Source organism: Cynocephalus volans, chromosome 2 (assembly GCF_027409185.1).
Source record: "Cynocephalus volans isolate mCynVol1 chromosome 2, mCynVol1.pri, whole genome shotgun sequence".
In the NCBI taxonomy this organism is placed as follows: domain Eukaryota; kingdom Metazoa; phylum Chordata; class Mammalia; order Dermoptera; family Cynocephalidae; genus Cynocephalus; species Cynocephalus volans.
In genome coordinates, this window is record NC_084461.1 from 190,654,271 (window position 1) to 190,665,991 (window position 11,721).

At 59.4% G+C, this 11,721-nt stretch overlaps 1 protein-coding gene across 1 annotated transcript; it reads right to left on the bottom strand.

Moving 5' to 3' along the window:
- Positions 1-2,595: 2,595 nt before the first annotated feature.
- Positions 2,596-10,974, bottom strand: LHX5 (LIM homeobox 5). The gene is made up of 5 exons (XM_063088229.1): positions 10,802-10,974; positions 8,559-8,782; positions 7,577-7,854; positions 6,708-6,873; positions 2,596-2,963 (listed from the first exon to the last, which is right to left on the bottom strand). The coding sequence occupies exons 1-5, from the start codon at positions 10,972-10,974 to the stop codon at positions 2,596-2,598; spliced, it is 1,209 nt and encodes a 402-aa protein (XP_062944299.1).
- Positions 10,975-11,721: the final 747 nt, after the last annotated feature.

Consider the following 11,721-nt stretch of genomic DNA (forward strand, 5'->3'; position numbering starts at 1 on the left):
AGAGGAGTAAAAACCTAACCAATATGTGGGCTTGAATTCCAGCTCTGTCATTCCCCAGCTGTGTGACCTTGGGCAAGTCCCTCGACCTCTGTGAGCATCCTGATGGGACAAATAATACCTCCCCTGATACAAATCCAAAGATTTAGCTACAAGGATATTTATTGCTGTGTGGTTTAAAGTGGTGAAAAATTGGAAACGAGCCCAAAGTCCAACAATAGAATTGGTTAAAAAGAAAACAAAACCCCCAAAAGGATGGCTCACTCACTGGCGTGAACTGTAAGCAGTGACTACTTAAGTAGCTCTGTCTACGAAGATCAGTTTGTAAGTCTGAACGATGCTGCTGAGCGAACCGCAGTGGGTGACCACATGGTATGCACAGGGTATGATCTCTAACTTCAACATGAAAAAAGTCTGGAAGAAAACGCATTAACTACATTACCGTAGTGCTTGAGATCCTCGATGATGACATTTTCTTCCTTTTGTTTATCCGAAATGTCTAACTTTTCCTCAATGAGCAAGCAGCATTTGTCTGATAAAGACAAATGTGCTGTAAGGAAAGAAAAGAAAAAGCCAAGCCACCCTGCATCACTCCTGTGAGGTTCACATAAAGAAGGATGGATGAAGAGGGCTCCTAGCACGTGCCATTCTGTGGTGTCTGTTCTGCCCAGCTCCTGTCCCCCACCGCTCCCCTGCTGCTGCTGCTGCAATGGTCCAGCTCCCCCACCTAAGCTTGGGTGAAAAGGTATCCAAATGCAGGACACTCTTCCATTTGTTTTTATCTCCCTCATCTGCTTTTCTAATCCAACTGTCTGAGTTGGAAGGATATATAAGAAGCACTCCTTCCAACCCCCACCGTTGCATGTAGGGAAACTGAGGCAAAGAGGGAGAGGAACTTATCTTTATGTAGTGGCCTCAGGCCTCCTAAATCTCATCCAGCACTCTTTCTGTCGTGCCTTTACCTAATGACACAAGCATGCTCTACCTAAGAATAGCAGAGCCCAGCAGCCTTGCTCTTCGTGGGGGCACCTTTCTCCTAATATAGCCTTGCAGATAAGCGGCACCAGTTCGCCAGCCTGTTCATTAAAATTTTTTTTTGACCACCTAGAATTACATGGGGACATAGTAGTGAAGCTAGAATTCTTTTGACATACTGGAGACAAATCACACATCACTCATTCATCGAACATTCTGAAGGCCTACTATGTGCTAGGCAGGCTTGTTTAGATCATGGTATTACATAAAACATGGCGAGAGACTGTGCCTGGTGTACAGTAGCTGTCAAAAAACGGCACCCACTTTCATTAACCTGGTAGTCATCAAAAGATCCCCCCCTTTGGATGAGGAGAACCTTTATACCCCCCCAAGTCTGCTTTATGTCAGCAACGAGAACTAGAGAAAAGAAGAGTTTCATTCACTCTGAATGACTGTCAAGGTAGGGACAAAAAAGAAAACCACACAGCACTGAGGGAAAAAAAGGATTTTTTTTATTAATCTTTCTTTTTTTAGAAAAGTTGATTTTTTTCATTTTTTTTTTTGTATTTTTTTTAGGTAAACCTCTTTCTGCCTCCCCTCCCTCACTCCGCCCACCCTCCTCTTAAAAATATAAAAATGTCCATCCCCAGATAACTAGAGTACAATAAATAAACAGTAAACACAAAAACATACTTTATTTGTTTCTTCTTTATACAAAATAAGGAAACTAGAAGCGTTCAACTTCCAAAAAAGTATAATATTGTACATCCTGACGGCCCAGCCTCCAGGCCCCGGGCAGGGAGGGTGGTCTGTGGGTCACAGCCCAGCAACCTTGGCGCTTCGCCCAGAGGGAGAAAAGGGTGGGCGGGTGTCGGAGTCCAGCCCTCACCCTCGGGCTCAAAATAAATGTCAAAGTAAGGAAGAGGGGGAGCTTGCCCCGGGCTGGCCCAGCCCTGACTGCCCCGCTTCCTAGAAAAGCCGACCTTGAGCCTCGAGATGGGCCACCAGGGGGCGCCAACTTGCAGGTGGATTTGTCTTCCTCCCCGCGACGCCCCCACTCGCGCGCTCTCTCTCCGTCTTCTCTCTCTCTCTGCCTGACACTCTCCCCATCTCTCTCTTCCTCATCTTGCTCCTCTTCCTCTCACTCCCTTTCAATCTCTCTCTTTTTCTTATCACCTTTTTTTACAGATGGGGAAAACAGAGTGAGAAATTAGATTATAAAATGACACTGGGATTGCAGCGAGGGGGAAAATACCCGGTCTCCGCGCCGTAGCCTCAACCCTCTCTGAGCCCAAAGAGGTGACGGGCGGGTGTGGGGTCGGAGGAAGTCTAGAGCGTGCCTGAAACCTCCTGACCCTCCCGGGTATTGACTTTGGTCCCAAGAAATGGAGAGCGCTGGCGATGAGCCGGGGTTCCCGGAGAGCCCATAGGGTGGAGATGGGGGCCGGCCGCCCTCCGTGCCCAGCCGAGGAGCAGCTGCCGGTTGAGTGCGGACCCGAGAGAGAACCCCTGAGGGAGACCCACTTTTCCCGCTGCGTCCTTATTGGTCGTTTTGGTTTCTGGAGGCTGCTTCCCGGTGGCGCCCCGGGGACGAGCGCGGGGGGGCACCCCGGCCCTGCGTCCTTACCACACGGCAGCCTCGTTGAGCTCGGGGTTGGGGTGCGACAGGGGTCCGCTGTAGCCGCTGGTGCCGCTCATGGGGAAGGGCGGGCTGGGCCCGCCGCTGAACACCTCTCCGGGCATGGGGTGCAGCGCGCCCGGCAGGCCCGGCTCGGGGCTCGGCGTGTCCGGGTGCGAGATCATGTCGGTGAACCTGGGGTTGTCGGCGGCGTGCGGGCCGGCGAGCGGCGGCTCCAGCGCGCCCAGCGGCGTCGAGCCGGGCCCCGAGGCAGCCAGGAAGCTCGAGTCGGCTGGGGACTGCGCCTGCGAGGGCGGGCCGTGCGCGAAGAAGTCATAGTTGCCTCCCGGCGCGTAGTAGTCGCCTTGGTAGTCTGCGGGAGGGGAAGGCGGAGAGAGACAGGGAGCGATGAGAGTCGGGGAGGACCAGCGCCGGACGGACGCGGTTAGGGGCACAGACGCCCGGGCAGGCCACACGGAGGGCGTTAAAGGGGGACAGCGCGACACTGACCCGATGTGAGACCGACACACGGAGGCCTGCGGAGACCAAGGGAGAGGGTGGCCTGAGACCCTCGAGATGGCGGAGGACGCAGGGCCACGGGAAAGGCTGGAGAGGGAGACAATGAGAGGTCGGAGAGGGCGAGAGACTGTGAGAGCCACGGAGACAGTGACGGACACAGGCAGTGAGAGAGGTCTAGACTTGAAAGTCACAGGTCCCCTGACACACAGAGATGGAGAGAGACAGCGTAGAGTTAGCAACAACGGGGGACGGACATCGGCAGGGACGCGGAGCGGAAGGCGGCGAAGAGGAGACGCCGCAGGGAGTCACCAGACTCGGAGAGATCAGAAAAGAGACCCAGAGAAGCCAAGTCCAGGCGGAGACACAAAAGTCCGAGGTCGGAGGTCGAGTAAGACAGACAGTCCCGGAGAATCAGAAAGAAAGACAGATGAGGCAGCCGCCTTGGAGACACGCGAGAAAGCCCCGGGGGAGGGCGGCGAGGGGCTCAGGAGCGACACGGGAGATGGAGAGAGACCCGTGCTCCCAGAAACCACGAGACAGCGTAGCGGGATGAGGCAGAGGAACGGCCAGAGACGCGCAGGCTGAGGCCCAGCAAGAGCGGGGCGGGGGTGACCCGGGCGGCGGCCGGAGCCCGGAGGGGCTGGCGGGCTGGGCCGGAGGCGCGGAACCCGGACGCACGGCGCGCCGGCTGGTCTCGGCGCCCTCTCCTCCGCCTCTGCGCCCCGCCGACTGGCACAGTCCTTTGCGGTCCCCCCTCTCCCCGAGTACGTCCCCGCGTCCGTCCCGGCGAGTGCCGGGCTTCCACCGTTTGTACCGGCCTCGCCTGGCCTGCAGCGGAGAAAGCTGAGCCCCCACGACTTTAGAGAGGGGGAGGAGGACGCGAACATTCGCGGGGTCACGCCCAGAGCTCCGCGTGCCACTCGGGGTAGAGGCTCAGTCCTCAGGTCTCACCACGCGTGGGTTTGCTTCAACGCTTCAAATGTCTCTGAAGCATTTGGGGTCACTGAGCCCTTGAGAAGCTGGAGATAGCTACCGGCTCTCTTGCAAGAAAAAAGCACAGTTGTGCATTTCGCCCACAAATTCTGGGGGTGCAGGGACTCTAGTACAAGCCCACCCTGCCTCAACGAATTGCTTCTACATCAACCCTCTCCCTTCCTCCAAGCCCTTAGGGACATTCTGCTTTCCCCCTACGCAGGTAGGCCCCTGAAGGATTGGGGTGTGGGACCCCACGAAAGGAGCACCGTGTAGCCCGCACCGTTGACAACAACCCGCTTTGCACGGCGGGAAAACCAGCGCGTTCTGAAAGAAACCAGAATCCCTTCTGCAAACCCACTCCTCCTGCCAAGTCCTGGGGTCTCAGTCACGGGATGAGTTCCCGATGTCGCCCGCGACTCCCTTCTCTCTCTAAACCCTGAGATCTGTCCAAATGGGGGGTGTCTGGAGGCGCGGCTTGGAGGCAGTTTAGGCAACAACTAAGACGGTCGCCAATTACTGTTTAAAACCACGAATTCTATTTTCCTCAGAAAGTGAAGGGGAATGTTGGGAGCAGCGAATTTGGGGCCCCCAAAGGAAGGGGATGGGGGACCGCCGCGGCCCGCAGCGAGCCGGCAAACCAACGAAGGCCGCGCGGCCCGGGCGCTGTGCGCGCCGCCTCCGCCCATATGGCGGCCGGGCCGGAGGTAATTGGAACAAACGCCGTCTGAAAAGGGCACAAAAGCCGCAGCTGGGGCTTTGTCCGCGCTCCCACGGGGAGCCGCCGGCCCCGCCGCCCGGCCCCTTTCTCGCCCGCTGCCGGCCGCCACCGCCGGGATCTCCCAGCGCGGATTAGGCGGGGCTGCCTCGCTCCGGGCTGGGAGTCCTGCCACCGCCTCCCACTCCATTCCGGGGAAAGAGGGGGGCCCCGGTGTCCAGCCCCCCACTCCATCCAGCCGGAGCGCAGGGAGAGGAGGCGGCGGGATTGGTGGGGGCGCACTGGTCCTCGGGGAAACCTTGGTTAATCAACCAGGCGGGGTAAAATTCCGGGCCGGTACCGCCCCCACCACCTCGCTGCTCTGAGCAGAGATTTTGTGCGGAAGGAGGTAAAGTAAGGTGAAGAAAGTCTGGCAGTGAACACCTCGGAGGACACGCCCACCACACCGGCAGTCCAGGGCTGTGCGGCTGCAGCTCCCGAAACTGGGTCCTGCTACCCCAGGACCTCTCCCAGGAAAAAAGCCTCGCATTTTGCCCACAGTTTCCAGGAGACCTGGCCGGGTCTCAAGATGTAACCTCTTAGGCCTCAAGTGTCCAGGATGTGCCAGGCAGGTATGGGGTTCTCTTACCTGCCCCACCTCCCGGTCCGTGCATTGCCATCGAACCCACTTTTCTAGGAGAAGTGTCTGTCCTCAACCTGGGCTACTAGCTCTGAGCAGGCATACGGGAACAGAGCAACTCAGAAGTGCAGATACCTCTCAGGCAAAGGCACTCCTGGATGCTCCCCAAATTGAGAGGCTCTGGGACAGAGAGGATGGTGCTTTCTGGGGTCCACAGATCTGGGAAGGTAGGACACTAAGCCAGTGCTGCAGTGCGCGGGAGCAAGGAGCTCAAAAAATTAGGGTGGGGGAGTTGTTATGGTAGTGGGGGAGTTGGGATGGTCACCGATCCAGTGTGCGGGAAATGAGGGGGAGGGAGAGAAAGAAGGGAGGAGGAGAGGACAAGGGTTGAACCAAACGGAAAGCTCACCGCTGGCCTGAGCCTGGTAACAACTTCAGGATTCCCTGTTTGCAAACTTGGGCTCCTGTCTTTCTGCAGCCCCCAAGACGGAGAGTGGACATCTGGGGTTGGTCCAACCCCTACACACACAGTTTCGATGAACCCCGTGCAAATCTGGGGCTGGAGGATGGGCCAGAGTCCTGCCTAGAGCACCTGCTGACATTTGGGCTAACAGTGCTAGATGCTGTGCGCACAGTCCCTGCCGCGGAACAGGGGTTGCTGCCTTCGAAGCTAGTGAGCAGGGGCCCTGAAGTGGATCCAGACCCCCATCCCTTCCCCCAGCGCTGCCCTCCAGTGCTTGGAATCGGCTTCATGCCAAATACACCAGGCGCAAGGGCAAGGGCAGCAGCAAGCCTGTGTGTCCGTGGGGGCACGGTGCGCAAGGATTTGCCAGTGCAAGCTTTAGTATGACCGAGGGAGTGTGCGAGTCTGTGGGTCTCTCCTTCTGGGTTTATCTCAGTGAGCGTACCTGGGGGGTGGTGGTGGAATGTACCTGTCTGTGATCGTGTGTCTAGATGTGTGTCCCTGAGGTCTCTGAACGCAAGTGTGTGTGAGAGTGCGCCCACGGGTCCTGCGTGGGTGAGGATGTGTGTGTCACTGTGTATTCCCTGTGCGTTTATGTGTGTAGCACTCACACAGGTGAGTGAGTCCCTGTGTTAAGCAGGTATCTGTGGGTGAATGTGCGCCGCGTCCATGAGTCCATGATTGTGTATGTCTGTGTGACCTGGAGGGAGAAACGGAGGGGATCCCCCGGCGGCGGCCGAAAGCGCGTGGGCCGGACCCTGCGCCTTCCGCCTCCAGAACGGCGCGGGCCGAGGTGCGGAGCAGCGCGTCCATGGGTGCCCCTTACCTCCGTAGTATGTGTAAGGGGTGGACCCCAACATCTCAGACTCGTCCAAGCGGCCGCCCAGCGGACGCATGCGCCGCGGACTCCGGAAGAAGGCGTGTCTCCGGGCGCCCAGAGCGCTCAGCTGTTTCATCCGGCGTTCTTTGGACCGTCGGTTCTGAAACCACACCTGGGACAGAGGAGGGGGCTGTGAGCTCGGGGTCGGACCTCCCTCCCCCGGGCCGCCCCCGCTGGGTCCTAGCGCCTCTCCCGCACCAGAAGTCCCCTGAGGAGGGGGCCGGGCAGGATTAGTCCGGGAGGGGTGGAGAGGGGCCTCGGAGAACCAGCCAAGGGTGAAGGATTTCGCGGACCCGTGGGGCGACTCATAAAGACTGGGGTTTCCTGGTCCTCGGCTGGCCCGCGGCCTGACGGCTTCATAAAGGCCTCCCGCCCGGCATGGCTCTCGCCTCGGCCCCTCGGCTCCCGAGCCGGGCTCTGGCCGTTTGTCTGTCTGCCCGCGCATCGGCGCAGGGAGGGGGTATGTGAAGAACGTCGCCTCTTTCTCTGCTCAGAGATGGGAGGAAGGGCGGGGTTCTGGACCCCGGAGAGGCTTAAAACCCTTCCTTGAACAGGTCGGGGGTGCAATTCGGAGAGGTGAAGTGACCCGCTCAAAATCACACCGCCAGGAGGACAGCAGGGCTAGATTGAATCTTTTGGCTCAAAGTCCCCTACCTCAGGCAGGTGCCCAGCTGTCCCCGACCTCGAGCTCACCGTCTGCCCCTAGACCAGAACCCGACGCGCTCTTAGCCAAGGGGGCTGGATAGGAGGTTCCCCCGAGGCTCCAGGCTCCCGGACGCAGCGGGATGGGGAAGGGTGACCCTGCCGGGCCGCACCTGGATGACGCGCATGTTGAGGCCAGTCTCCTGCGCCAGCTGCTCGCGGATGTGGCGCGTGGGCTTGGGCGTTGCGGCGAAGGCAGCCTTGAGCGTCTCCAGCTGCTTGGCTTTAATGGTGGTGCGCGGGCCGCGCCGCTTGGTGCCCGAGTTCTGCTCCTCGTTCTCGTTATTGGCCGTCTCCTTGTCCGACGAGGTCGAGTTGTCCGTCTCCTTGGGGTCATCCTGCAATGGGTCCTGAAGGTCCGGGGACAAACTTCGGTCCGTACAGGATGACACTGCGAGCGGACGAATCGGGAAGGGGACAGCGGCGTCAGCGGCGGCCCAGCGCCTCTCCAATCCAGTGACCGGTTCCAGCCGGCCCAGGCTACCTCCGGCCGCGCTGGGTTCCCTCCCAAACCTGCGACAGCCCCTCCCCCAAGGACCCGGCGCCCGCCCACTCTCTTCAGGGGGGGCTGGGCCTTTGGAAGGGCCTTTCTTAAGCCCTCTCAGCACATCTCAGCGATTGCCTGGGTAAGGGGGGCACACCCTCCAGGAACCCCGCCTTCCTGGAGAGGGGACAGAGGGAGCTACAGATGTCCCCAGGCCTCGGATCTTCCTCTCCCTTCTCCCCTTCCTCCAGGCCCTAATTAGTGTCCTTCCAGTGCACCTAGAAATTACGAGGAGCTCAAATGACACAGAAGGGTGAATTGTGTTTCCGAATTAGGGGAGGACGACAACTTGGAAAAGTCTCCTGAATTGAAGGAGGGCAGGCAGGAGCTGTCAGCTCCCGTTTCCCCTGTAGGACTGGCTCCAAACGCTGTCCCTCTTCCCCAGCCTCTAACCCCCTGGCTTTGCCCTAGGACTGCTTGCTGGGTGAGCCTGAGTGATCAGCTCCAAGCTGGGCACAGACCACACACAGGGAGCAGAGTGGAGAGTGCCAGGCTGGGACGGCAGGAGGGTACTAGGGCCCAAGGCTAGAGAGGGGCCGAGGCCTCTATACCTGAGTTGAGGCTGCCCTCCTTGAGGCTGGACGAGCTCAGGTAGTCGTCTTTGCACACGAACTTGTTCTCGTCGATGACGTACAGCTCCTCGCCGGTGGACAGCTGCTTGTTGCATACCATGCAGGTGAAACAGTTGAGGTGGAAGACTTTGCTGCGGGCCTTGCGCACCAGGTCGCTGGGCGAGATGCCTTGCGCACAGCCTGCACACTTGGTGCCGAAGCGCCTGCGGACACAAGGTGTCCTTCATTGCGGGGTGGGTCTGGTGTCCAGTCTTCTCCAGCCCCAGACCTCTTCCCATCTGCCCTGGCTTCCAAGAGGCCCCCATTTCCACAGGAACCCCAATCCTGCTCTACCTGGCCAGAGCAGGGGAAGTGGGACAAATATCCTGGGCTGTTATTGGGACTGGGACTGGCCATCCCTCCATCGGGTTTATTCAGACTCCACCAGGCTGTGAAAGGGTGAGCAGTAGGTGCAACCTTCAGCCAGGCGGAGGGCTCAGAGAGTCCCAAGATGCCTCCCACTCCCCCACATCCCTGCCAGACCTGCCTGGGCTGCTCCAGGCAAATTCGGTTTTGGAGTCCATGAAGGATTTAAAGCCAGGCAGGCTGGGTTTGGACCACTTCTTGACCTTGCCTCCTGGATTCTTTTTAGGCTGTTGGGGCCCAAGTAGGGCCAATCTGCCTGGCCAGCTGGTCCCCGCAATGAGGTGGGGAGCCCCTCCCTGGGGCTGAACTTGAGCAGGAAGGAGGGAACCCTTCCCTCACTGGTTTCCAGAGCCAACTGGGAGGCTTTCCAACCTTCACTCCGGGACCTGCTGGAACTGGTCAGGGCCTGTGAGCAGCAGGGCCTCAGAGGGGTGGACTCTGGAAAGCAGGGACTGAGTTTCAGCACCCCTAAATCTCTGGCACTGGCAGGCAGTGGGAGAATGTGAATAGAAGGCAATCCTAAACCCTGCCTGGCCAGGACACGGGATCTCTCAATCTCCTCTTTCCCGCGTTCCTGATCTAATTCCTTTTCTTTTTTCCTTGAGCTCAGGGAGAAAGCCAGCTTCCCCCAAAGGGTAGTGTAGACCCCCAAGGGGAGGGGTGAGGTGAAGGTTGGGGAGTGGGGAAGGGCCCAGGACTCTGGGGACCCCACATCTACTCACACCCACATCTCTAAACAGGGGGAATTTGGGTGACATTGATGTAGTGAGGGCATTAGAAGCCATAAGTCACTTTTGGTCTTATCCGGCAGCGTAATTGGCCATATGCACCTTATCAAAAATCATTAGGCGCTTTGCAAGCACCGCCACATTAGGGGCGTCGGGCCTCCGGGGCCGGGGAGTTTACACGTGTAAAGGCGCGGCTGACATTTTCTCCTATTCAAATTCCCTAGTGTCGAGCCGCTGGGGCCGGCGGGCTGCCTTTCTCCGCGGCGTTAAGCACGCCCCCCTCCCCTCCTCGCCTGGAATCCGCACTCACAAAGCCGGCGCTGGGCTCCGGGTGGAAGCAGGCAGCGCTAAGCGGCCGAAAAGCCGATGGGCAAAGGCGGTTCCTCAGCATTTTCCAGCTGGGGAGACTGAGGCCCAGAAAGGTGATCTGCCCTGGCCCACCTGAGGGCCCGCCCGGGCTGGGGAGAGGGGAGAGGTGACACAGCCCAGGCTAGACCTGGGAGGTCCTGATTCTCAGCTTCGGTTTCGTTTGTGCTTTTCAACATGGGCGAAAATGTTAAAGGGGCTGGGGGGTGAGGAGGGGGATGTTCCCTCCCACCTTCACCAGGGGAGATCTTCCTGGCTGGGCCCCCTCTGGAGCTGAGAAGTTTCTGTTTGTCCGGGAGGGCAGCCTCTGGGCTCACGAATTCTGCCTGGAGGGAAAAGCCTCCAGCCACCCCTAACTCTGGCAAAAATCCTTCCTCTCTCGCAACGGCCTTGAAGCTTCTGTCCAGGGGATGCAGCCGCCGGGAAGGGGCAGAGATGGGTGGAGAGCAAGTTTATCAGGGCTTCCTCCCCGTGCCCCACCACCGCTCCGAGCTGGCCTGGAGGAGCGAACGTGAGGCATCGAAGCAGCGTCCTTCTTCCTCCGCCCGGGCTGGGGCCCTTTCCTGGACCCAGGACAGGAGGAGAGCAAAGTGCTGCCCCAATCCCCATCTAAGCCTGTGGGCCCTGGAGCTGGGATGGGTTTCGTGGTCTCCCCTTCCCCAGCACCCCAGTGGAGCGCGCGCGGGGCAGGCGCGCAGGCAGCAGGGCGGTGCGGCCTCTTACCTGAAGAAGTCATTTTTGCAGTAGAGCTTGCCCTCGCGCGAGAAGCACTTCTCCGAGAGGTTGGTTTTGCACTCGCAGCACTGCACACATTTAATGTGCCACGCGCGGTCCAGCACGTTCAGCAGAAAGCGGTCGAGGATGGGCCGCTCGCAGCCGGCACAGTGCACCATCATAGCCCCGAGCCCCGGCGGCTCCGGCCGCCTCACCCTCCCCTTGGGCCCCTGGCCCTCGGGCCTCTCGGCCCCGACCCTGCGCTCCGCCTCTTGCCTCGGCCGCCACACGGGCGAGTCCGGTCCGGACCAAGACTCAGCCGGTCAAGTCCTTGGGCGATCGCTGGCCTGGAGCTGGGCTGCCCAGAGCGGAGTGGGAGGTGGTGGCGTTCACAACCTCATGCCACGGGCCGCGCGCGCCGGCGCTTGTTCCGGGCTCCCCCAGGTGTCTCGGGTGGCTGTTGGCCTCGGCGCTGCGGAGCGGCTTTCCCCGGTGGCGGAGGCGCCGGCACTTTCCCCCACTTTCAAGCAGTCCCGATCCTCATCTTTGTCTGGCCGCCGCCTAATTCGCGCATCCTTATTCAGATTTGGTGACGTGGCGCGGCACGTAGGGGGCCCGGCGGCCAATGGGCGCGCCGTGGTCATGGCAACCTCTTAAATTTATAGCATATCTAAATTGGCTACAGCGTTGCGGTCCGCACAGAGCAAAAAAAACAAGGCATCAGTATTGTTGAGTATTAGCTTGTACCTGGTTCGGAGGCTAAGTAAGTATTTACCTTCCAGTTTGGGGCTGGGGGGCGGGGGCCGCGCGATCCGAAAATGCGTCTCTCTTCCTCTCTCTCCTCACAAATATTTGGGGCCAGGGTTCCAAGGCCTAGTCGGGGAAGGACCCCCGCCCCCTTCGCCATCCCTGGAACTTGGAGAAGTTGC

Coding starts and splice junctions, on each gene's coding strand:
- LHX5 (XM_063088229.1), bottom strand. CDS start 10,974: ATGATGGTGCACTGTGCCGGCTGCGAGCGGCCCATCCTCGACCGCTTT. Junction 8,783..10,801: donor TGCAAAAATGACTTCTTCAG/GTAAGAGGCCGC, acceptor TTGTGTCCGCAG/GCGCTTCGGCACCAAGTGTG. Junction 7,855..8,558: donor GGAGGGCAGCCTCAACTCAG/GTATAGAGGCCT, acceptor GTCCGCTCGCAG/TGTCATCCTGTACGGACCGA.